The sequence below is a fragment of the Leucopleurus acutus genome (genome assembly GCF_964270905.1).
Source record: "Leucopleurus acutus genome assembly, chromosome: 2".
In the NCBI taxonomy this organism is placed as follows: domain Eukaryota; kingdom Metazoa; phylum Chordata; class Mammalia; order Artiodactyla; family Delphinidae; genus Leucopleurus; species Leucopleurus acutus.
The window spans coordinates 88,096,831-88,123,591 of NC_139143.1; the positions used below are offsets into that span (position 1 = coordinate 88,096,831).

A 26,761-nucleotide genomic window follows, 5' to 3' on the forward strand; every position below is an offset into this window, starting at 1 on the left:
AGCCAAGCCCGATGGAGGGGGTTCACACAACTCTATTGGCTCTGGGCTCCTAGGAGCCAAGAAGCAGCACGGGGCTGCCGGGAGGAAGGGTCTTGCAGGCCAAGCCTGGCCCAGTGCCCCCGCTGCAGCTGCCTGGGTCTAAAGGGAAGTGGACGGCGTGGGGTGGGGGGAAGAGGAGGGATAAGCGTCTGCCGCAGCGGTCAGCAGGCCCCGACTCAGCTTTCTTTCACAGAGAAACAGTACCTCGTTCATCTGCAGACAACCGCAGGGAAGAATTCTACCCTGTTCTCATTTTTCACTCAAAATACCCAGGGCGGACAGGAGCTGAGCTCAACTAAGGGCTGGGGTTCTTATATCAGGGGACCACGTTGCCAGAGATAAAAAGGGTGATAGCAGGCCCGGGAGACCAATCCTGAGTTGGGTCCTAATGTATCCTAGCTAGGTCAGATGTCCCCATGTGCGGAAATCAGGACACTCGCGGTTACACACATCTATGATTCCTAGAGAGGAGCCTTGGGGAGCTGCGCAAAGGGATGCCCCAACTCACCCCGTCCCAGGACTCCTGATGTTGGGGCGGCAGAGGAACCCTAGGTTTTCAAGCGGAGCTCCAGGGTGACGTCCTAGCTGCCGTCCTAGAAGGCAGCCTTGGGAGGCTGAGCACGCTGCTTCCGGTCCCCTGGCTGACCGTGGACGGAGGAGGGCAAGAAGGCCTTCAAGGTAAAGGGACTCCAACAGGGGAGCCTAACGGTCATGCCCCCTCTCTACCCCAGAGCCAATCATCGGGCTTAGCGTTGGTGCTCTCCCCCACCACGATGAAACCTTACACAGAAACTCCGTATAAAGCCAGATCGATTCAAAGGTGCAGAGGTGAAGGCCCAGAGCCCCACCACCTGCTCTCTTTCTGGGCCCATACCCCAGGTCCTTATTCTATATCTGAAAATATTTGAACATCACTGCTCTAGGACAGTAGGAATTCCAGGTTCCAGACTGAGGCGGCAGCTGCCTGTCCTGCGAATGGCTGAGCACAGGGACACGGGGCAGGGACTGATTAACGAGCAGGGGTCAGGAATAAAGACGGCGGTGGTGGAGCGGGGCAAAAAGCACGAGACTGGAACTCAGGAGGCCCAGAGTCTGAGCTGGACTCCACCCCTTACTCGTCCTATTATCTTGAGCATATCACATAAGCTCCCTGGGCCTCAGTTTCCTTATCTGTAAAACTGGGTTAATAATATTGACCCCAGAGGGTCATTGTAAGCACAGTATCTAACACAGCAGATCTCAGTCAATATTAGCAGGACCTGAAAGAATCGGGGACAACTGGTGCCTCGGGTTCAACGTCCATCCCTCTGGGCTAACGTCAGACGCATCACAACCCTGGGCGCAAAGAAACTGTTAAGAGATGCTGGTCTGCTCCTCACAGAAAACCCTGAAAAGAAAGTGCAAGGCTCAGCCCCTGGTTGGCTGGGGCCTGTGGACCCACTCTAGGGGACAGGCCAGCTTGAATGCATTGAGCCTCCAGAGTTATAACCTGTTATCCAGCAACACTATTGAGAGAAAGTTTCAAGCAGAAAGAACATTACAGAGTGTAAGACCCAAATGATTCAGAACACCAGCGGGCTGCAGGCTGCCAGAATTATCCTGAAACCCACATCTGCACCTGTGGCTCAAAGCAAAGACAGCAGCTGCTCTAAGGTGGAAACCGAGGCTCCTCCTAGGCCTGTGCTGGCATAAGTGGGCTCTTCGCCCACCGATCCCCACCTGGCTAAGCTCCCCCTTCCTTAAGTGACCAGACAGTCACAAAGAAAGGAAGGGAAAGGGGTGGTCCACCCCCAGTATCTGAGCCCAAGAAGGTCTCTCCTTACAGCTCCTGTGATACGAAGGGGAGCCCTTTTTTTTTTAAAACTATTTAATAGCTTTTATTCTACACATTTATAAAAGTAACAGTTTTACCAGGGAAATAGTTTTCACCCAACCACCATATATCTGAAAGTATTATGTTGAAGTATAAACTCAAAATGAGGCCAAGGAGGCTCAGTAATACTGGGGTTTATAATGTAGGAGCTGAGACTTCCCCAGTCTAGAGGAGTTCCATGACCCTAGAAGGGCAGGTACTGTTGTCACTTGGAGCAAGAATGGTAGACAGAGGTCCTGCATCAGCTACACTTTTTAGTATTGGTGAAAATGAAAACTGTCCACCTGTTTTGATGCCTGTTCAGTCACACAAGAGAAAGCCATGAACGGTTCCCTGCTTTCACAGGCCGGTTTGCTTAGGGAGGACATTTTCCCCGGGCATGTTGGAAAAACGGGGAAAACCATGATTTCATCTGTTACACTTTTTTTTTTTGCACACACTTTTCACCAAAACATTTTCCTTGTAACAAAATGAAACTATCCGAAGAGTCGTTTCGGATAGTTTAAATCCTGATACCTTAGAGAGGGTCAGATAATAGTTGTCCATTAGCAGCCTAATTAGTGATAAACAGCCCGGTGACAGATCAGGAACACGATGAGACCCCAGGTGCCAGGAGCACAGAGGATGATAAAGATAACCGCTACAAGCTTTGCTGTTTCGCCCGAGCCAGCCCAGCCAGAACTACTCAGTGTCCCCTGCGACTACTGGTCCACTCTATGTCTTTAATTAGGTTGTTCTCCCAAGTTACTGTAGCAAACCCAGTCCTTAATAATTGGACACCATTGCCTAGGACCACACAGTAAACTCACTGCCAGGACCATTTCACAGTTTAAAGAAAGTGGTAGCCCATTGGGATGATGGATGTTCACAGACATCAGGGCTCACAGGGCGTCTGCGTCTATGTTCACACGCCCTCTTCACATGCTGGCCAAGTGGTTATCCGGTCTTGCAGGTATATCTGCAGAGATGCGGGACTCACTCTCTCCTGAGACCATTCATTCCATTGGGGGCCACTCTGTAGCTCTGCCCCTCCAGCTTACACCTAGCGATCCTCCCTGGATCTACTTCTTAGAGAGCGTGACTCTTCTATAGGACTTCTTTTTAGCTATTTGAAGGCCTCCACCGTGACTCCCAAGTCTTGATGGGTTCAGTGACCCCAGTGCCTTCAGCCCTCTCTTAGGAAACACAGACATGAGCTCCCTCACCACCACCCTCTGTCTCCAAAGCTTTCACAGTCTCCCAGAACTTGGGGTCTTTGACTGCTCAAATACTCACCCAGGAGCTGATCAGTACACAGCATGAAGAATGTCACCTCCCTTGCTCTGAATGTCATACTTCTTTTAATGCTGCCGAAAGTCACATAAACTTTTCTATCAATCATATCACTCACTGTTAACCACACTGCCCTGTTGTCAAACAAAGGCCTCCTCCCCTAGAAAAAGCCTTTTATACTCACCTCTACACCCAAGTCTAGTTGCTCTGGAGGCCCATATGTAGGGCACTGATGTATCCCAAACAAAGTTCCTATTAGAGTGCCCAACTATTCTAGACTTCGAATGTCTTTTAGGACCTGATTCTGCACTTTTAAGTATTAACTACTTTTCTCCTTGCTTCCTGTCATCCACAAATGACACATCATCCAGGCTGTTGATGAGAATGGTGGACAAGGCAGAGCCCTGCACCATCCTGTACAATCTCCCTACAGACTGAGTCGGATCCTTCTTTCAACCAGTTACTAAACCCTTAGCACCACGCTCACGGTCTCCATCTTCACCCCGAGAGTATCATGAAAGACCTCACCAACGCTTGCTAAAGTCCACATCTGCAAACAATCTAAACGTCCATCACTGAGGGAATAGCCAAACAAAATCAATTTATCCCTACAAAGGAATTCCATGCAACAGTTTTAAAATATGGTAAATCTATTTATTCCAAGACATACGTTTTTATATTAACGACATGCACAATATTCCATTCTCTCTAGAAATAGAATTCCTCTATAGGCATAGAACTGTATGCATTCCATATAAATGCATGGAAAAAATCTGAGATGACACAGATCAAACCGGCGTTACCTGTGAGGAAACTCTGACTGGTGTGGTCATTTAGGGGACCTCTATCTATATTTCAGTTTTTGTGAGAATGCACTGACTTATTACATGAATACAATATAATTTTAAATAGTCAAGATATATGACATCTAGGGAGTCCCATGATATTACCAGTTTAATACTGATTTCCAAAGAGAGACCAAGACTAGGTTGAAACAACTTGTGTTTCGCAAACGCTAATCAGACAGCGTCCTGTTTGGATGCTAAGTCATCTCTTTTACAATTTGCTCAAGAATCTCCCTTCCTTGCCCTTTGGAAAATCTTGCTCTCCACAACTGCTTGAACATGAACCGAGGTTCAGATGATGCAGGTCAGTGATCTGCTGCCCTGAGACGAGATTAAGAATGTGTTGGGACCTGGAAACATGTTAAGGAGCTGGGTCAAAGTGAGCAGCTGAGCACGAAGAGACATCACTTGGGCCAGTGGGAAAGGACAAGAGCCAGGCTGCTCTTGAGGGGCTGGGGTTGGGGGGATATCCCAAGGTGTGTTCCGGGTTTTCAAAGAGCATGTCCCAGAAGCACGACGGTCTAGAGTAACCCTCCAGAGACATCTGGACAGAAGAAACCCCCCAACGAAGCAGCTACAGGCTGCAACACACACAAAAAGGCACCCACATCCTCAAAACCATGCTGGGAATAAAACGTGTGGGCATGTGGTGAGTGTTATGCCAGAGACACAGATCAACACTCAGAAGCAGGCTCTAGGCATCTCTGAGCTGGGCCCTGTCAGTCACTTCCGCTGTTGATGCTCAAGGTCCTACGTCCCTCTGTGCCTCCAGGAAGCAGCCCTGGCAGCGGTTAAGTAGCTGAGTGGTGCCAAAGGAACAGACAAGCTTATCTTATCCATCACTTCAATTATTCAAGACATGAGGTGGGACTTCTTGTCTGACTTAAGTCACTGCCAAAGTCTCAAGTCCTTGACAATGAGTGTTCCTGAGCTAGAAGAGCCTGCTGTGCTGAGTGCACGTGACAGAACGGCTGCTGGGCCTGGCAACCATCCCAAAGTCACTGTGTCATCGATGAAACGCTCACCTGTTTGGTTACCTGTGCCCTGAGTTTTACTTCACCCTGACCCCTGCTTTTAGATGACCAGAATTTTTCATGAGCTGAACCTTTACCTTGATCCCTCACCAATGAGGAAAAAGGGGAAAGTGCTCCCTGTGGCTACGGCACCTCACCACCCCTGCACAAAGGACGTGGCTTTGGTTTGTTTCCACGATCAATGGATCCTGCTGGGCCACACCCACCTCTCACAGGGAGCCAGAAAAATGTCCCCGTCCTTCCCAGTGCGGAGGCTTAGAAACGATGTCTGGCTGACTTCACTTAATAGGGTGGGAAGTAGAGGCAGGGGAGAGAAGATGTGGATTGTGGTACAATGGGTTGCCCGCCTGGTTCTTGTCCATCGTCCATTTACTGCGAGCCCTTAGCAAAAACTTACAAACTCCAAAGGTCGACATAAAATTAAGGGTTAATCTATAAAGTCTCTTCTCACGCAATGAAGGTGGGAGGGACATACAGAAAGGAAAGAGCGAGGGAAAAAGGGACAATTCCATAGCAGCTCTATGTAAATTTTTCTAGAACTGAAATGATCTGATTTTCAAAACCATTTTCCTTAATGTTTAACTAAAGCTTTCCTGGCTGCAGTTTGAACCCACAATCCCTCCCTCAACAGTCACAGGAAACATGGAGACGGCCACCAGCCGACCCAGCTGCTACACCTCTCTGGCCCACCTGGGCAGTCCCGTGGGCTTCCTCTCTTGGCCGGATGGCCTCCCGCCTCGGCAAGGTCTCCTGGATTGGCCCCGGGGGCTGGGGGTGGCACTGCTACTGATGACAACCCTTGGTCAACCAGAAGAACTACTGAGCTCCCAGCATAGGATAAGAGAGAGCCCTGGTGGGCGGCGGGGGTCAGGGATGATTTCTGAGAGATGTGTGAGGTCTCCTGGCCACCGTGGGCTCCACGATCATTTCACAGCCTATAGGCAAGCACCTTTCAATCTCTTCTGGACTATGGAGGGGAGCTAGAAGACGGATGGACAATTGCTCTGTTTTAAGGTTATAAATTTGCTCCTGTTTTCTGAATTATCACAGAAGACAGAAGCAGCAAAACAGGGAGGACCTCGCAGAAGGGGAGGAAAGGAAGGGCAGGATACAAGACCCCTCTCAGCTCCATGGGGACTCAAGGCGATTACTCAGCCCAGAGCTGAAGGACCTCCACCAAGCATTCCCAGATGTTGAATTCAAGGGTCTAGATCAGCAGGCCAATGTTCCCTCCCTCCCTGGCTTTGCCACCCATTCACTCAGGAGCTCTAAAGTGGGGGTCAGGCCCTCCTAGGGCAAAGCCTTTAGCTTCTCTCAAGCAAACCTGCCTCCTCCAAAATTGCTATGGGAAGCCCCACATCAAAGTGGTCTGGTGACCTCTTACCTTCATCCCAAAGGATTGCATCCGGGTGGCCACCTCTCTCCCAATTCTGCCCAGGCCAAGAATTCCTAGGATCTTTCCATTCAGCTCTGTTCCCATGAACTGCAAACAGGTGAAGAAGTGGAAGTCAGCACCCAGAGTGGACCTCGGGCACCCAGCCAGGTGGGGTGAGGCAAAGCCGGCTGCTCACCTTCTTCCGTTCCCATTTGCCATCCTTCATGGAGGCCGTCGCCTGGGGAATCTGTCTGCAAGGACAGACAAAGTCAGCGGGCCCACCCAGACCCTGCCAGCCCAGGAAGGAGGCGCAATGTGAGGGCTGCACAGCCACTATTTCTGCCGTGCATCCCCCCAGGGAACCAAGCTCAAGCTGGGTCTGGGGGGCTTAGGTTCAGAAACACCGAGGATGGTCAAGGGAGGGTAGCAGGGGGAAACCCTTGGCGAGACCTGACTTGGAGCCCTGGGATTTGTCTCCAGCTAGGTGTCTGGGAGGAGGTTCTGAGTCCATCTCAGTGGCTGGAGTATCAGCCTGAGTGACTCTGGGCATGTAAAAAGCAACAGCTAATCCTCCAGGGTTTGTAGGGATAATGAAATGGGGGTATTGGTGGATTTTGATAACACCAAATGTTCCAGAAATTCAAGAATTTCCATTTTCCTATTCCATCCAGAGCCATAACCTACAACATCTTCCACTGTATCAAGGGACAGCTGAATACTTATTCTCCCTTGAGAGTTAGGCTAGACTGGGGTGGGCGGGTGGTGTAGTCCAGACACTTCCAACAACCACACAACCTCCTGTCCCACCACACACACACACACACACACACACATGCACACACACTCTCTCCACAGCTTATCTCCTCCTATTGGTCAACATGGAGGTCTGAGTCTCTATGTGTTTTCTGGAGAAGACAAAGGAAGTTAGGGCAATGTGAGAGGTCAGAGGGCAAGATGTGTCATGTGGGACATGGCCCTCCAGGCTTCTCCAGAAGCTAGAAAGGAAGAGACAAGGAACAATGTTTAAACATCAGCTCATTTAATGCTCACAACTGCATGGGGGTGGAGTGTGGCCCCTGGGGGTTAAATACCTTGCCCAGCATCACTCAACTAGAAGTAGCACAATCAATTCAAAGCCAAGGAAGACATCCCCACCAGTTAGCCTCCTAAGTATTTAAATGCAGGCGTTCCCGCTGGCCACAAAATTCAGAGGTGTGTGCACGTCTGCATGTGTGAGAGAGAAGAGATTCCAAGATAACCCTTCCTGTATTTCCACTTCACTGACTTCTTATAAAAAGCATTCTTTCCTGTCTACACGTTACCAGGACACAGACTTCCATCTGAGGGTGAGGTTGATGGGAATCTGTTCTACGATCAGAGTCCCAAGAACTCATGGGTAAACTCAGCAAAGCTTACATAACAAGTTCATGGAAGAAGCTCCATCTCACTGCTCTGGCCCATGGGGCCTCATTTCAGGAATGTCATTTAGGACAATGACTTGCCTTGAGGAAGTGCTCCCCCCTCAGCAAAGCCAGCCAGATGAGATGCCTCTGACCAAGTGAGACAGAGCCCCCGGCTCTGGCCTCCCGACCTCTGCCCACCTGACTGCAAGATGCCATCTCAGCGATGTGCGTGCAGCACCGCGGAGCACAGGAAACCCTCATACCCTCCCTCTGGGCACTCCACCCAGCTGGCCGTGGTGCCTCCCCAGGTTTCAACATTTCGGGATCCTCACCAGGCCAGTCTGGGGAGGACCATGACATGGGCAAGGGACCTCCCAAGAATTATACGGAGGCCGGCCTGACTTACAAGAGAAAAAAAAGCAGGCACAATGGTGAAATCTACATTTGTTGTATTCTCCACTCTTTCTTTCCGTGCCCTTGTTCTTCTCCAGCACCTCAGGAACAGGCAAAATCTGTTCAAAGTCCCCCACCGTGAGGCCCATTCAGCCCTGCTCTCCACCCACATTGCCCAATGCTCTCAACTTTACCGTGCACACTTCCCACCCCCTCTACCGCTGCCCTGCCTGGAAAGTGGTCTGATTAAACCAGCACACAGGGGTTATGAGAGACTGGTGACTCCTTCTCATAGGGTGCTTCTTTCTCGGTTTTGATGATGAGTGAGGTCATGATGAGTGGCTGGCGACAGGGCGCTTCCCCTAAGTCATACCACTTTGCCTACTCCTTTAAGTAAAGCTGGTCTTGGAATAGGAGCAAGATTATTCCTGACTCGCAAGGGAAACACCACCTCCAGAAAAAAAGTGAGAGAATTAGAAAGCTGCACTGGGATCGCTCCCTCACCCCCCCAAGAAACCAAAAAGAAACCACCACTGAATTTAATAGCACAAGTGACACCAGGGCATCAGGCCTCAACACTTCTGCAGATGTTCCAGGAGATCCAGGCAGCCAGCTTAGGGACCCCTTCCGGGCTGGGTCCCTCCTGCTGTGCAATTCTCCCTGTTCTTCCCTTTCTCCAACCTCCTCTCCTCTTCACTGACCAGTGAATATCAGTGAATACCTAAGATCTCAGGTAGAAATCTTGGGGAAGAGTTAGAACAAAGGTGAACTCCCCCAGATCCTCTCCCAGCAGGGAGGAGAACAGGTCTTGAGAAGGGAAAGGAATCATTTCTCAGCCCCAGAAGGTTTCAGGCCTGAGTAGTGACGTGAGGGGTCCTGGCTGCCTGGGTTCCTTGGTTTAAGGATCCGCGGATCTGCAAAGGGACCCAGAGCATCTTCGCGCCCTCCCACTGGCTCCTTGCCCTTCCCACTGACCCACTGCCTGTTCAACAGCAGTGTTCATACAGTCATTTTACCACCCAACACAGTAAGATTCATGCACATCCTGTGTGTTTGCAAACAACCTGAGAAGCCACCTGACCTGGGTGTGCCAGAACCAGTGTAACGAATGTTCAGTTGAGGACTGACGGCCTTGAAGGTTCTTAGCAGCCTGCATGTCACCAAGCTGAAGTGTTTCTAAGTTTCTCGGGGTCAGTTTGCTTAGGGAGTCATAATAATTGACAGACCACAGACAGTGACTCTGCTCAGAAGTCAGGGACTTACCTGGCCAGGCACATGATCATCCCACAGGTGAGCTCCGCAGCGCTGAGGCTGTTCCCACTGGGGGTGCTAAAGATGGAAAAAGATGGGAGACATTGGTCAGCCAGACCCAGGATTCCCACTCCTGTCCCAGTGGAAAGACTAGTGCACGCTGTGCTCTCTCTCCCGCTCCATAAGCTTTCCTCTTCTTTTTGTTTGTTTAGTTTTATGGGGTTTTTTTTTTTACTTTTTTAAAAATTGAAGTATAGTTGATGTATAATACTATATAAGTTACAAGTGTACAATATAGTGATTCACAATTTTTAAAGGTTACACTCCATTTATAGTTATCATAAAATATTGGCCATATTCCCTGCATTGTACAGTATATCCTTACAGCTTATTTATACCTAATAGTTTGTACCTCTTAACCCTCTACCCCTACGTTGCCCCTCCCCCCTTCCCTCTCCCCGCTGGTAGCCACTAGATTGTTCTCTATATCTGTGAATCTGTTTCTTTTTTGTTACATTCACTAGTTTGCTGTATTTTTTAAATTCCATATGTAAGTGATAACATACAGTATTTGTCTTTCTATGTCTGACTTATTTCACTTAGCATAATGCCTTCCAAAACCATCCAAATGGCAAAATTTCATTCTTTTCATGCCTGAGTAGTATTCTATTCTATATATATATATATATATATATATATATATATATATATAACATCTTCTTTATCCATTCATCTGTCGATGGATACTCAGGTTGCTTCCATATCTTGGCAATTGTACATAATGCTGCTATGAACGTTGGCGTGCACCTATCTTTTAGAATTAGCATTTTTGGTTTTTTTGGATATATACCCAGGAGTGAAATTGCTGGGTCATGTGGTAGTCCTTTCTTTAGTTTTTTGAGGACTCTCCAACTGTTCTCCACAGTGGCTGCACCAATTTACATTTCCACCAACAGTGTACGAGGGTTCCCTTTTCTCCACATTCTCGCCAACATTTTGAACGTACCTGTCCTTAGTGAAAACCCCCTAACACCACGCCACTGCCCTGGGTCCTGTGATGTACTCCTGCCCTAACCCCAGGTCTGGAAGAAAACCCCTTTGCCCTGGCTTTATGTTTTCCTGCGGAGGGACCTCCATTCGAGAAACACACTCATCTCTCTACCCAAACGCATTTCTCCCGGGGCAGAGAAGTATCTCAATAGATTGGGAGAGATACGCGTGGCTCAGCCCTTCTCTCTCTCCCCTTACTTTAGGATCTACCTGCCTACAGAAAGCACAGATCCCTGCTGTTCCATGCCATCAATCTTGTTTTTAAAATTTTTTATTGGAGTAGAGTTGATTTTACACTGTTGTGTTAGTTTCATGCCATGAGTCTTATTGAGGCTGTACCCGTGACAGATACAGCGGTCAGCCCCTTGCTCACAGACCTTTATCAATTTGCCCAACCTGTCTTTTTTTTAGTAACAAAGCTAATATTTTTATCTCGTCCTGTTTGACTTTTCTTCCTATTTCTCAACAAGTTTTACACTGAGAAATCATCTTCACAAGTTAAATCATAGGGTAATGTTGACTCTACCCATCTTACAGAAAGGAAAATAGAGATAATACCCGTGAAACTATTTTTCTTTTCTCAAAGGCTTTTTCTTGTTGCTCTTGAAATAATTTATTAACACACGTGTTCACCCTCCTTTCCCTCTTTTCTTCTCTGGAAATGAAGGTTATAAGGTGAAAAGTCAAGAGATCCTATTTTTAAAAAGTTAAAAATCAAGATAAAAGGATTCTCAGACATGTATACACTGATGTGTATAAAATTGATGACTATTAAGAACCTGCTGTATAAAAAATAATAAAAAAATAAAGTAGACCAAAAAACAGTTTCTTTCCCTTGAAAATCCAGAACTTTTCAAAAGGAAATAAATAAAAATTAAAAATAAAAAAAGGATTCTCAGAGCCTGTTTTTCCATAAGAACACCTGGCTTCCCGACTCGCCCAGCGAATGACCAGGCTACATGGGATACAGGAAGAGGTGCGGGGACCAGGGGGCTGGTGCCTCTGGGTCCAGCGCAAGATGGGAGGATGGGTTATTGGTTAACATTTCGTCTGTTGGATATTGACCTCAGGCAGACGATTGGGTTGGTTAACCCCTACCCTATGGAGGGAAGTGGAGGGAAGGGAGGGGAAAGTCTTGAGAACACTGAGGCTCCCGAGGGAAGAGGAAAGGCTCGAGGACAGAGAAGTGGAAGGGGTTAACCTTGCCACACCACTTACATGCCAGACCCGAGCCAGAAATGAGTGTTGCCTAGCGCTGGCATGCTGCCATGACCTTTGCCCTGGGTTTCTGCAAAAACAGCTCTAAAGGGGACCCCTTCCCTCTTGGCCCTGGAGTAAAGAGAAACTGGGTTCCCGGCCCCCGAAGGGTGCAGGGAAGTGAGGAAGAGAGAATGGGAGAGTCCGTCTGCTAGCAAAGGTTACGCAGCTGCACAAGGGAGACCATAGTCAAGCAGAGCCGACAGAACCTGGCTCCAGATGAAACAGCCGAGGGGGAAGGGCAGGGCTGAAGCAGGGACTGAGACAAATCCACCAGCATTCTTCTGATTCCCCAACCAGGCTGCAGGCGTGCGAGCATCTAGGGGGCAGGTCTGTGAAGCATTTTGAGATTACAAAGAGAGCCTCTGTGTCAAAAACCCGGGAACCGCTAAGCGGTGAGTGCTGCGCCCCTCTTCGGACTTGGCCTGGAGCGGGCGGCCTCCTGGACCACCACCCCACCACTTCCACGACTTACTTCATGACCAGGATGCCCTTCCTTGTTGCAGCCTCCAGATCCACATTGTCCACGCCCGTGCCAGCCCGGCCCACCACCTGCAGCTTCTTGGTCGCGTTGATGACATCAGAGGTCACCTTGGTGGCCGAGCGGACAATAAGGCCTTCGCAGTCCTGAGGCAGAAGAAGAAACACCTGGATCCACAGATTTGGTCTTTGAGACCTCGTAAAGCCCTTCTGTCCAAAGTGGGAGTTCCTGCAGGCTGGCTGGCTTTGGATACATTCAGGGAAAGGAAGGCACGTTTATGCACACACATCGGAAAGCCCCCGCTATCACTCATGCCTGGGTTCACATCCAAGCTCCAGCCCTGACAAGCTATGACTCTGAGCTTCGCCCTCCTTAAGTGTGTGAGGAAGAGATGAGACAGGAAGGTACAACGCCTGGCATGATATCTGGCCCCGCTCAATGGACATCACTTCCTCCACTGGACACGGAGCTACTGATGGGAAGAGGTGGGATTGGATTCTACTTTGTAAAAGCCCCTATGCCTGGTACACAGAAGGCACTCAATAGATGAATACATGAAGTGAATAAAAGACAAATTGTTAGAAGAAAAACATTTCCTAAAACAGAAACCGAAGTAAGGGGAAGGGCAGAAAATAATTAAACTTGTCCATAGTTACTTGGAAAACCAGGCAATATAAGGCTAAGACTATACCTATGTGAAAAATCAGACTTTCTGGATTCATCAAAGCCATTATACTTGGGCTAAGCCAGACCCCAGGACAATCTTCCTTAGGCTCATCCAGAATCCAGTGGTATCTTCTGCAGAATAAGGATACTGTTGCCAAACACCCGATGAGAATCCCCAGGAAATGGAGCAGGTGAGCAAATACACACTCTGTCCCAAGCTGGCTGTCCCAGGTTGGTAGGCAAGCAGCAAGGGTCACTGCACAAGCAGCAACCTGGGAACCAGAGGCTGGGGTTCTAGGCCTAGGGCTGGCAATGACAAGTTGGGTCACTGTACCAAGTCATGTCACCCCGTACCCTGGTCTCCTTCTGTAACATAAGAGCATTGGAATAGATGGCCCCTGGGGTCCCTCCCACATCTGATCTGACACCTGTAAGCCACGCTGCATGTCCCCAGTGGAGCACCCAGCTCGTGGGTTCTCCCACGAGCACCTTCTCTCTTCCCTCCTCACCACACGGATTCTGGAGACAGAGAAAGGCCATGGGCATCTGGCTCCCAGGGTGAGGACCCACACTGTGTTTACTGTGTGCAAGCCCAGAGCCTTGGAACCAGTTTGGACAAGTTACATGCAGAGAGAGCACAGAGTTCTTTTCTCTCCACGGATGGAAGAAGAGGAATGAAGCTTACGTCGCAGCCTATTTAGATCTGGAGGGCTTCTCAACACTGGGATGATTGTTCGAGAGAGGCTGCAGCATTACTTCTCTGGAGGTATGAATGCTTCATGCATCCCCACTGGCTGGGGGCTGTGCCAGGCCGCAGACAGCTGGATGGAGGACCCTTCACGGGCACTCCAAGCCTTTTGTGTCTGTGGTTCTGAATAGAATGCTCCTTGAATGCTCGCTCCAAAGCTGCCAGCCCTTCCGCAAACCTTGGGAATCTGCTTCCCACAGGACAGACCCGCTGTAGAAGAGGATGCAGACTCCCCAGGAGTCCACCCCATTCCTGCAGACCCTGAGGACAAGCCCAGAAACAGCATGGCGTTTTTCTTTAACAAGCACGACCTCTCTCTGTGGAAGGATCTCCCTTACAGAGATTTATCCTGCAGTCTCTCTCTGCTTTTCCCTCAAGGGTGTGTCCCAGCTTTCTCTGAAGCCAAGAAGTCTGAAGAGCCTCCAGTCAGACCAGCACAGATGTACATGCAGAGCTCACCCATCCCAAGTGGGAATCTGCCTTTGCAGACTCCCATTCAGCAGACGCTGGTCCCACACGATCCGGGCATTCCTGTGGCCAGAGTTCCCGGGCTTTCAAGACCCTTTACACCCTCAACTACCCCTGTTCCTGTTCATTCAAACACATCATCAGTTCATTCATTCAAGGGAATTCCCTGGTGGTCCAGTGGTTGGGACACTGCACTTCCACTGCTGAGGGCGCGGGTTCAGTCCCTGGTCAGGGAACTAAGATACCTTGAGCCACACGGTGTGACAAAAACAAAACAAAAAACAAACAAAAAAAAAAACCAGAATTCATTCAACCAGCATGCATTTACTGAGAGCCTGTGTGCCAACCAACCTAGCTGCCGCTGATCCCTCAAAAGCCCTGCACTCCAGGCCCGGTCCCCTTCTCAGGCCCCACGTCATCCCTCGGAGACTTGGCTCCCTGCAGTCCACTCCTCTCCTCTACTTATGCAAACCGCAGTCCTTTGCAAATCCACCCGCATCTTCCCTGCAGTTTGCAGTGATTATAACTTTCTTCTGCAGCACCCCAAGGTCCTCTCTGGCACTCCCGCAGTGGGAATCTCAACACTGCACCCACTCTGCTGTCTACTGTTGTCTGCTTTGTGTGTGCTCTATCTGTATAAGAATGCAGGCTGGGAGCCTCCCTGGTGGCACAGTGGTTGAGAGTCCGCCTGCCGATGCAGGGGACACGGGTTCGTGCCCCGGTCCGGGAGGATCCCACATGCCGCGGAGCGGCTGGGCCCGTGAGCCATGGCCGCTGAGCCTGCGCGTCCGGAGCCTGTGCTCCGCAATGGGAGAGGCCACAACAGTGAGAGGCCCGCGTACAGAAAAAAAAAAAAAAAAAGAATGCAGGCTGGAACAGGCATTTGCTTACACTTGGGTTTCCTCCCCACTCACAGTCCCACAGCTGCTTCAGAGCTGGAAAACAACAGGCCACTGTTCTGCTGGATTTATAGCTGTTCCGGACAAACTATGCAAACTCAGCAGTGGAAACCCATTCACGTTCCTCAAGTTCACACATGCTTCCTTTCCCAAGAACAGGCTTGGCCTTGGGGATGATTCTAGCATTGCTCCCACTTCTGACTTACATCATAGGAGAAGTCAGAGAACCGCTCCAGATCATGTTCCCCAGCTATAGAGAATGCAGGTGGGCGCTGTTTGGCACAATAGGTGTGATCCTGATTAAGTAGATGGTTATTTAACTTTTGCAAACCAAATCCTAGCGTAAAGGCTAGAAATTTGCATTTTAAAAGAGCCTTTCAAAACATGGACTCTTGCATCGACCTTTATTCCCTTCTTATCCTTTCTTCAAATTCTGAAATAAAGATACAAAGGTGCTTCAGTAAATTAAATGCATTACCAGCGTGCGTTTAGAGGATTCTGACCAGCATTGCTAGTTAATGAAACAGAAGAAAATATCAGAACGCAGCACATCTAGTAAGGGTATTCTTTCATGAAACTTTAGTGTATGTGTGTACACATATGTGTGTGTATAGTGAGTTATAATGTAAAATGAATTTCCTATTGTGGGCCATGGTCAAAGTTTAAAAGCCACTGATACATGCTAAGATTTAAATGTTCCTGCATATTAGGCTTATTTAAGATGTGACATCTGCTGATAGAAGAGGGGCACACAGTTTAAGTCAGAGTTTAGTTGAGTTCCAAACAAGATGCTTTATTATTCCAAGCCAGTGTTTTCCAAACTTTTGACTAAGACCCACAGTAAGAAACACATGGTTAAGTTATGATTTTATACTCATATACCACACACACCACAAACACACAATAATTGAAACAAATTTCGTGACACAATACTTAGCCTTACTATCTGCATTGCTCTCTGATATTTCTTATTTTGTTTTTTTAAATGCTAATCATGACCCATTAAATGGACTTCATCACCCACTAATGAGCTGTGACTTGCTTCAAGTCTGAAAAGCATGGTTCTGGGGGATGATTGTACTTCCTGACCACAGACTGAGAGAGAATAAATTGTGCCTGCCCAGAATACCAAGGAGTGGGAACGGAGGCCAGGCCTGGTTCAGGCACTGGGCCCCAGTTTCTTTCAGTATTAAAAAGGTTTAAACAGGGGAGGGCAGGGGCCACTAACCCAGGCACCTCTCCATGCAGAATAATAAGAGGCAAGTGTGGATATGAGGACCCTCCAGTGGCCCAAGGAGACTAACCAGCAGTCTGAACCTAGTGCTTTTTACAAAGACAGACATGAAGACTGGGCACTCCCAAACCGTCCAACAATGTAGCCAACAAACATCCCTCCTCTCCTGCCAGAAGTTTTCAGTGCCTTTAAAACGTCCTCCAAGTTCCAGCCCCAGATTCCCTGCACCCACCCGGCCAACCTCTGAACACCATGGAAACCCTCCACTAGTGACCAGGGCCTCCCATTCTAGTCAATTCCACACTCACCGCTCCCTCTCAACCCACCCTACCCCCGGGGTACAGAATTTTAATTTCCATAACAAAGCTGGGAAGCCCCAAGTCCAGGCCACTCTTCCCAACCCGGTGGTCTGGTGGAGGTGAGAATCTAGAGACCACTCCACTTCCTTCTGGCCACCGCCCAGAGCCAAGGCCATTATACCATCTGCACAAAGAGGAGGTGACAAGTGTGCGGTGCCTGTTCCCCATCCAGTCCTAGGGTAGTCCTGGATCCCGGTAGTCCAAGGATCACGTCCTGAGCCCTTGGCCCCCACCGAGTCCAGGCTGATCACCCGCTTCTGTCCATTTGCAACGCTAGGACAAGGCTAGGCTGCCGGATGGTCTCATTTAGCACTCAAGTATTGTGTCGTCTGGTCACTTGTCTCACCGTGTGTTGGCCAGGCTCCTAACTAGCTGACAAGCTTCTTTAAGACAGGGACCAGGGACTTCCCTGGTGGCGCAGTGGTTAAGAATCCACCTGCCAATGCAGGGGACACGGGTTCGAGCCCTGGTCCAGGAAGATCCCACATGTCACGGACAACTAAACCCGTGCACCACAACTGCTGAGTCCGCGTGCCACAGCTACTGAAGTCCGTGATCCACAACAACAGAAGCCACGCAGTAAGAAGCCGGAGCACTGCAACGAAGAGCAGCTCCCTCTGGCCGCAACTAGAGGAAGCCCACAAGGAGCAAGGAAGACCCAACGCAGCCAAAAAAAAAAAAAAAAAAAGACAGGGACCAGTCAGAAACTTCTCTGCGTACAAGCCAGGGGCAGAATACAGTACCACGGGGTGGGAGAAGAGGGGCAGGGGTTCCATGGAGAAACACAGCAGGAGATACAATGGCAGTTATGAAGACCATGCGATTGCCTCACAGCTAAAGCAACAGTAGCCACCTCTGTGGTTTGATTTAAGGGACTCTGGAGAGGGTGGATTCGCGCTGAGACTGGTTGAAGTTGGTAGGAGGCTACACTGCGGGGTGTGGGAGTTTGGGGTCAGGGGAGAATACATCCGGACGGGTCGGGTAGAGACTCCTGGGCGCTGGGCACAGTACAGAAGTAAGAAGTGCAGAAACTGGAGTGAAGAGTTCACGAAATAAATGTTATAAGGCAGGAAGAGGCCACCAAACCTCGCAGGATTTTTACAAGCAAGTTAGAGAAAGATCTGAAGTAAACTGCACAAACGGTGATAACTTTCCTGAGAAAGATCTGCTAGGAAATATACGTTTCCTGGGGGCTTTGGGATCGGAATCTCGTCCGATCGGGCCATTCCTGACCCCGCCGAGCCCACTGGCGGAGACTAAGCCTGGACAGCGGCGGCCGAGGCGACTGCCGCGTGGCCGGCGCGGAGATCTCGGGCGCCCCCCGCCCGCCCCTCTTTCCTCCGAGCGCTCCCAGGCGGCAGAGGGGCGGTGAAAACTCTCAGCAGTCTTGCATCAGATGAAAGGCGGGTATGGCGTTTGCCGCTCCAGCCGGGCCGCCTTCCCTGCAGCTTCTCCAGCAGCCACGGAACAGGCTGGGACTCCGCCGGGGCCCCCCAGGGAAAGCAGCACTTGGCTGGGCGAGCCAGGGCTTGGCTGGGGAAGGATCGCCGGTCCCTGAGCTCCAAGCAGGGAAGCCACTTTGGCGCCTCTCCCCCGGAGCCCCCGCTGGAGGTGGGGAGAGGCGGCGCCGGGCTGCCAGGGCCACTGAGCGCAACGGCCCTGGGAAGCCGCGCTGGCATCCCCCGGGCAGCCTGCAGGACCAGCTGAAGCAGCCAGCACTTTGCAATGCTGGCGGGAGGCATGCCAACGTGAAACACGCGGTTGCAAACGGAACGGAAAGTTTGCATCCTGCAGCTTGCCGCCCTTTGTTCCTCCCTCCTTCTTCTCCCTCCCCCCTTCCCAGCCCCCAATCTCGGGAGACCCCAAGACTGACACCAGCGATGGGGGTGAGGGTGGGGCACGCTGGGCCGGAATTGGTCAGCCAGTGTCCGCGGAGGATGCCTCGCAGCCCTAGTCTGTCTCCCGCTCGCCTAACCTGCAGCTCGGCTATCAGCTCCTCCTGGCTCAGGTTCTGCTTCTCCACCACCTGCAGCCCTCCATCTTGCAGGATCTTCCGGCAGCAAGGGTCCAGGCTATCACTGATAAGCACTTTCCGTAGATTTGTAAAGGCCATTGCTGGAGTCGGCCTCGGAATCGGCAGCTCTCCCTGGGCAGAAACACCTAAACGGAGAAGCTGCTGTTCCGGCTGGCTGGCTCGTGTAACTGGGCAGGATTCGCGATCTCCCGCTCCCCCTTATCTCCCACTCCTGCTCCTGCCGTCTCCTTTTGATTGGACAGAAACGCTCCAACTCTCTGTGACTCCGCCCCCTCCTCGCGGTTCGGAGCTTTCAGATCCCCGCCCACCATATTATTCTCCGGAGATGAATTTCTCAATCTCAGCCGAAGCATGTATCTACACCTGGTGAGTATACAGAAGCACAGTTGACGCTGAGTAGCTGATTCATATCTGAAATAAACTGAGAAATATTCGTTCTCGTCGTGAGAGAAATGTTTCATCTTCATTCTTTCCTCCTAAGGACCCATTCACTAATTCCTTAACACGCATTGATTGAATGCACCTACTCTGTGCAAGGCACGGTGCTGGATGCTGAAGAGGCTCGAACGTCAAAAAGACATAGCCCCTTTCCTCTGGTGGCCTAACATCCGAGGGTACCAAAGACACAGACACGGAAAGTTAAATTTTAAAAAGCAGAGGGAGGGCTTCCCTGGTGGCGCAGTGGTTGAGAGTCCGCCTGCCGATGCAGGGTACACGGGTTCGTACCCCGGTCTGGGAAGATCCCACATGCCGCGGAGCGGCTGGGCCCGTGAGCCATGGCCGCTGAGCCTGTGCGTCCGGAGCCTGTGCTTCGCAACGGGAGAGGCCACAACAGTGAGAGGCCCGCGTACAGCAAAAAAAAAAAAGCAGAGGGAAACCGTTTCTGAGACCTCACAAAGCAGTGATTACTTCCAAATGAATGATGCAATGAGAATTATGAGCTTAAAAGAGAGCAAGGGCCTGGTGCCTTTGGACCAGCCAAAATGTTTGTTCAAGTTCAATATTCTCCTCTTCCTTTCTGATTATAAAAAAAAAAGAAGAAGAAGAAAAGGAAAATGAGATGTCAGTCTGGCCTAGTTTACATATTGACCAAGGAGGTACTTCCCAGCTCTTAACTCCTTTATGTTGAAACCCCACAGCAGACATGCTTTTCCATGCCCCACCTTGTCGAATACTGGAAAATTCCATCTTGGATTATTTAAGGCCACCTAGGATCAGGGATGCTCATAGATGGATTAGAATTCAGTGTTTTAGACATATCTGGCCCAGTTAAGCGCTGTGTTCTGCAGTCCTGCACCATCCACAAAACTCAAGTGCTAGACCCTTATCCTATAGAACTATGCAATGTCAATATTCTGACGTAACGAAACTTTGGACAGATAATTCCTAGGCACAAATCAGAAGTTAGACCAAATGCTCCCAGTGGGAAAGGAGATAATTTGGCTATTCTGTTTACTGGTTTGGATGATTTCTTGGTCCTACATTCCAGCACTCGTGAGTATTCCATTTCTCTTCCTCTCAGGAGGTGCCCAGCAGCCCTGGGGGTCCTGGGAGCAGATGGTGGACCCGGCCCCAGAGGCTAACAAAGCGACTTGGGAAGCACCCATTTTGGTTACCACTTTCACTCACCCGCTTCCAGGACTCACCCTCTGCTTTCATTCAGAGTAGAATCTAAAGCCCGCTGTCTCTAAAAACTCACCCCTTTACCCCAAGTCAAACTTCTCAGATGGTGTTGAACTCACAACCAGAGGCCCTTCACACCTGTCACCTGGGTATTATTTTCTTTCTTTATTATGTATGCCCCACCTACTTTCAAAATGACACACAAAAGATACTTCTAAGACCATTAAGAAAATAGTTAACAGATAAGAGTCCATTTCCAGGTAGAAGGGAGGGTGTGTAAAAATTTCTACCCTAAGCAAGTCAGAAATATTCCTCTTAAATTTCTATAGCATTGTCCTCAAGTTATTTCACAGTGCCTTGTACAACATATATGTGAACATTTCCCCCCAGGATCAGAGATACAACTTTATATCCCTGTAATAGTGCCTCGCACAGTGCTTTCCATATTGGAGATTCAGAAGACGTTTCATTCAAAATTAATTTATTGAGCATCTACTATGCACCAGGTACTGTGGCTTAACACTCGGGGTGTGGTGATACACAAGTCACATCCCTTTCCCCAGAAAAACAACATTTAAAGTGTAGCATTTGAAGGATAAATACAGAGGAGCTAAAGTGCTTTGGGAGCAAGAAGGAGACCCCTCAGCACAAACTAGAGGCAGCAGGAAGGATTCTAGAAAGGTTGCCTTTGAGCTGACCCTTCGGTGTTCATTGAGGGCAGCCACTCTGAGAGGCCCAGGGATACAGAGATGAGTACAACCTATTCCTCCTTCAAGCCGCTCATGGTCAGCTGCCTACTCTTGAAAGCATATAGGATGTACAGTATAAGAAACAGCCAGGTAGAGGAGAAATAACATTTACAGAAGCCTGGAGACGTGAAGAATTATGAGACGTTCGTAATGGCTTCTCCAAGGGCACTAGCAGTCGGAGGTGCCGGGGAACAGATGAGACTGCAGAGGGGCCAGGAGTGAAAGGCCTTGTCCTGAGAAGAGGTTTAAACTTGACTGGAAAGGTAGTACAGAGGTGCTGAGCCAATTTTTAGCAGCGATATGATTAAATGAGCTGTGGCTGAGCTGAGCCTCGATACTGTTAATGTAGACAATACCCCTCCCCATCCCACCCACCCCGACCCCTCACCCCATCTCCAACTTCAATTGGAAGTTGCAGGGTTTTCTTTTATAATGGTGGGCTGAGTGGGGCAAATGTTCTCTCTCTCTGTGTTATTGCCTCCATCCGTAAAACAGGAACTTTGGCCCTCTTGGAAGCATTAGGAAAAGAGTTCCGCCTTTCTCTCTTAGACCCCTCACTCCCTCCCTTCCCCTGACCCCAGCCCCTTGGGAAGAGAGCCTGATCTGATTCTGAGTCTGGGGGAAAGGTTGAGTGTGAACCCAGGTCAGCCCTTTCTTGGCTCTCTCTCCTGGAGCTGGAAGCCCACAAAATAACATACACTCTCCTGCTTCCTTGTGTGTGTTGAATCCCCCAGCGCAGGCCCCACTCCACGCACCTGAGGGTGCGGGAGCTCCAGCTGCCCAGCTGCTCTGCCTGTGGATGATAAGTTCCGTGGGCGAGGGGCAGCCAGGAGTAGGAATCCCAGTTTTCTACTTGGAGCCCAGCTGCGATCTCCAAACCCACCTTGGGAATAATAAAACAGATATTTTGAGAGGTAGACGATGAATTGTCATCTGTAGAATATGCACATCTGGATTTGAATTCCAGCTTCTCAAATTACTGATTATGTGACTATGGGCAAATGACATTGCCTCTGTAAGACTTAGTTTTCTTCTCTGTAATATGAGACTAGCACTAGATTGTTGTGAGGATTAAATAAGGCAGAGCACGCAAATGACTGCTTGGCTTTCATTCATTCAGTCAGTCAACATGTATTTATTGGGAAACTGTAAGCCGGGCACTGCTGAAGGTGCTGGGAATGAAGCTTTGAATGAGACAAACACAACCTCTGCCTTCACGGAGCTTATGTTGAAGAGAGAAAATAAGTAAATAAATAGATGAAAAATTTTAAAAGATAATCTCAGGGTGTAAGTACAATGAAACTGAGTGACATGATAGAGGATTGGGGTGAGGGGACATCTATTTTAGTCGTTATGATCAGGGACGGTCTTTCCAAGAAGATGATATTTGGGTTGAGACTGATATAAGAAGTCAATTATCCAAAGAAAGAAGGAAAGAGAATTATAGACAGAGTGAAAAGCAGAACAAGTCAAGGAGCACTTGAGGGACGTGCCCACCAAGATTTCGGTAGCTTTTACTGTGTGTCAGGCACAGTGCCAGGCTCTGGGATAACGACACTGGGCAAGTCACGCGAGGCCCCTGCCCTCAGGGAACTCGCAGTCCAGTGTGTGAGAGCGTGTGCTGCATGTTTGGTCTATAGTGGACAGTCAGGAAAGCCTCTGAGGAGGCAGCACTGAAGCTGAGATCTGAAAGTGGAGGAAGAGCCCTGGAGAACATCTGGAGGAAAGAGAACAGTAAGAACAAAGTCACTCAGGTGGGAAAGAGCATGGCTTTTTCTAGGAACTGACAGAAGGTCCGAACACCTGTCATGTAGGGAGAATAAGGGGGAATGGGGCCCGAGATGAGGTGGGGAGGTCGGCAGGGGGCCAGACCATTCAGGCCATGGGAATAGTCTGGACTTTTGTGGATGCAAAGAATACCTTTTTTTTTTTTTTTTTTTTTTTGCGGTACACGGGCCTCTCACTGTTGTGGCCTCTCCCGTTGCGGAGCACAGGCTCCGGACACGCAGGCTCAGCGGCCATGGCTCACGGGCCCAGCCGCTCCCCGGCATGTGGGATCCTCCCGGACCGAGGCACGAACCGGTGTCCCCTGCATCGGCAGGCGGATTCTCAACCACTGCGCCACCAGGGAAGCTCCAAAGAATACCATTTAAACTGGCCTGAGGGAAAAAAGGGATCACTCAGGTCTCTGAAAAGATCAAGTGCAGACAGAAATGAGTTCAAATGGTGTCACTGGTCATCTGTGTTTCTCTCCTGTCTCTGTTTGCCTCTGGGTTTGCTTCATTTCCAGGATGGCAAGATGTGGCATAAATGTCACCAGAGAGTGGAGAACAGAATATTCGGCTGTATATTCTAGCAGTTTAGCATCCTGGAAGACTGCACTAGTCTTCCGATGGTTGCTGCAAAATGTCCAGACCTGATCCTCATTGGGCCAACTTGGAACATGTATCTGTCCCTGAACCATTCACTGTGGCCAGCGGAAGGGACTTGCTGACTGGCCAGTCCTAGAGAAAGCACCCACTTCAGAGCTAGGGGGAGGATTTGTTCCATCGGAAGTGTACACTAATAGTGTGAGAAAAGTGGGTCCCCCTAAAAAATTCAGGGTGCTGAACCAAAAGAAGGGGAGTGGGGACTGGAGGACAGGCTGGCAATACCAGTCGCTGACCACGACACCATGGTAAGGAGTTTGGATTTTATTCCAACTAGGATGGGAAACCATTGAAGGATTAGTTAATATGAAGGGGCAAGTATTATCTAAGTTTTAAAATGATCACTCTATTTTAACACACAAAAAAGCCCCTTTTTACAGTGTTGTTTTGATGATGATGATGTGATAACAATAAATACAAGGATATACTGATTAGAAGAGAAGTGGGTCCCTCGTTTGGCACGTGAAGCCAATCAGTAAGGTACACGCAGGACTTGAAAAGGCAACTCTCTGTCAGTAAAACTAATATTAATGACTAATGGATGAATTTAATCACCTGAGAAAGCAAACCATCCCGAGAGAACGTAAATGCCTGAAATAGGAGTTTGGGGAACCATCAGATCAAATGAAGGCAAGAAGAATACTATTTCACCCAAATACAATGGAACGTTAAGGGGAAAAAAAACTCATAATGTAATCAATTGTATTAAAATTTTTCTAAAAGGAATGTATTAATAGAAAGGCCGTTCTGCTTGTTCAAAAGGGTGATTCGAGGCAAGTCTTGGCTTTTACCCAGCACTGTTCCAGGAGAAAAAGAGGAAAACAGTGCATGTGACAGACAGGAGTGCCGAGGTCATTAGTAAGGTGTACTCTGATGTGGTACAGAGAGAATTCATCAGACAGTATCATCGTCTGTATAAAAATACCCCTGTTGACTATGCAACTCTTTTTCTTACCATTTTTCTGAGTAATTATTTTACTTTCCAGATACCCTGATGCCAGCAAGGGGCCACTGGGTGCATCTGTTTCTCAACAGATCCCATCATCTTTGAGTCCTGTAGCAAAAAGAGAAACAGGCAGAAGCTAAAAGGCTGTTTTGTGAAGGGCGCCTGTCACCAGGGGAACACTATGAGTGACAGGCGCAAGAGAACTGGTATGGCAGTCTAGTGGCAGGCGATCCCCTTTCACGAACACGGAAGCTTTCGGGTTTATACTCTGGTCTCTTGTGAGTTAGGCTAGCGAGAATCTCTGAAACTCTGATCAATACTAGGAGCTCTGATAAAATCAAATGTTTAAACTTATTGACCCAAGAATGAACCCTGAGCTACTACCTTGGGAGTCTAGTAGTCAGAGGGCTTCCTTCTGCTATCTCAAGCTCTCCCCTCTTTACCTTCAACCGCAATGTCTCGAAACCTCTTTAGGTCACTGAACTCTACAAGAATCTGATGAAAGCTACAAACCCTCTCACCTCCTAAATTGTGCAGACAGTTTTGGGGACTAATGAGCCTCCTGAAGCTTATTCATAAGCCTTACAGTATTCCATGAACCTCTTGCTAATGTTAAAAAAACAAAATTCAACCAAATAAACTTGAAGATCTAATTGCCTTTATTCAACGATGTACGAATGAGCAATATCCCATCTAACAACTAGAAGGGTTCTCCTGAGGGGTGCAAAATGGAAGGCTTTCATAGAAAAGAGAGTGGGGCAAGGAAGTCATTAGCAGAAGAAATGAAAATTTTATTTGGGGCCAGGATATCTTCTTTTGGGGACCAGCAATAATCTTTATCACATACATTGCCTCTTCTTGGGGAAGGGAGAGGGAGATGGAGAGGGCCCACAGGACAGATTACCTCGTTGGTGCTGACCAGAACCTGGTCCCAGACTGGTTGGTGAAGATTACATTTCTAGGGAAGGTCGAAACTGTTATTAAGTCATATATTAAGTCTAGGTTTGGTATCATGGGCTTTAACACACTGATGCCATTTTGGGCCTGCGGTTTTCTCTTTAACATAAGAAACACATAGTTTACATGAGGGAGACATGGTAATAAAATGCAAAATAGCCACAGTAATAATACGAATATTTATGGATCATTTTTAAGTGCTAGATAAATATAATTCAGTAAATCCTCATAGCACCTCTATGAAGTAGGCACCTCTATTCTCATTTTATAAACGATAAAGCTGAGACACATTGCTGCGTTTTCCCCAGCTTTACAATTTAGAGAAGTAAAAATGACTTCAAGTCACAGGGCAATAAATTGTAAAGTTGGGATTATAGCATTTCTTTAAATCTCCAGTTAAACTTCTAATTGTGCCGTCCTTAAATCTTTCAAAATGAAATGAAAAATCTTTCCACTTCTAGAATACCATATTCAATTTAGAAAGAGCAGCACAATAGCCTTGAATGTTATAACTATTGACTACAGGCAGAAATCAGGGATTCTGTGTCGCCTGAGAAGTTGTCCAAGATACCGGTGTTTACCAAGAAATGAGAGTCATAGTGTGGTAGCAGAATAATGGTCCCCCAAGTTGTCCACATCCTAAAGACCAGAACCCGTGAATGTTACCTCATATGGCAAAAGGGACTTTGCAGACGTAATTAGGTTAAGGAGTCTGAGGCAGGGAGATGATACTGGGTTATCTGAGAGGATGGATCCCAAGGGTCCTCATAAGAGGGACCCAGGAAGAGTCAGAGGGAGAGAGAAACCATGTGATGGTAGAAGCAGAGATTGGAGTGATGTGCTTTGAAAATGGAGGAAGAGACAAGCCGGGAATGTAAGTGGCCTCTAGAAACTAGAAGAGGCAAGGAAACGGATTCTCCCTAGAGCCTCCAGAAGGAACCAGCCCTGCTGACACCTTGACTTTGGCCCAGTGAAACTGATTTCAGAATTCTGAACTCTAGAACTCCAGGAGAATAAATGTGTGTTGCTTCAAGCCACCAAATGTGTGACAATTTGTTACAGCAACAACAGAAGTCTAATATACTTGGAAACCCTGCAAAATGAAAAGAACAAAATTTTCTAAAAGAAACAAAATGAAATTCTAAAAGATAAGAAAGGTAGATGGAACATTAATGGTCTCCCTGTCCCCTTGCCTCTAACTAACCAGGGAATTTACATAAAAACAAACAAACCTCCTAGGTAGTTCTAGTTAAGCCTAAAGTGAGACAGGATGGATAGGACCAGAGAACTCTCCTCACCTTTCCCTTCCCATTCCTTAATCATCTATTTCCTGGAGCGATTAGCTGATTAAGGGTACCTGAGGCCAGAGATGAAA

At 48.6% G+C, this 26,761-nt stretch overlaps 1 protein-coding gene across 1 annotated transcript in view; it reads right to left on the reverse strand.

The window, feature by feature from the left end:
- PHGDH (phosphoglycerate dehydrogenase) overlaps positions 1-18,760 on the reverse strand; it is a gene marked incomplete at both ends in the record, with an annotated part of 30,587 nt that extends 11,827 nt beyond the window's left edge. The window contains 5 exons of the mRNA XM_082864456.1: positions 6,448-6,546; positions 6,635-6,689; positions 9,498-9,563; positions 12,268-12,419; positions 18,623-18,760. Of these exons, the coding sequence (XP_082720582.1) occupies positions 6,448-6,546; positions 6,635-6,689; positions 9,498-9,563; positions 12,268-12,419; positions 18,623-18,760 (510 nt within the window). The remainder of the gene's footprint in view (positions 1-6,447; positions 6,547-6,634; positions 6,690-9,497; positions 9,564-12,267; positions 12,420-18,622) is intronic.
- Positions 18,761-26,761: the final 8,001 nt, after the last annotated feature.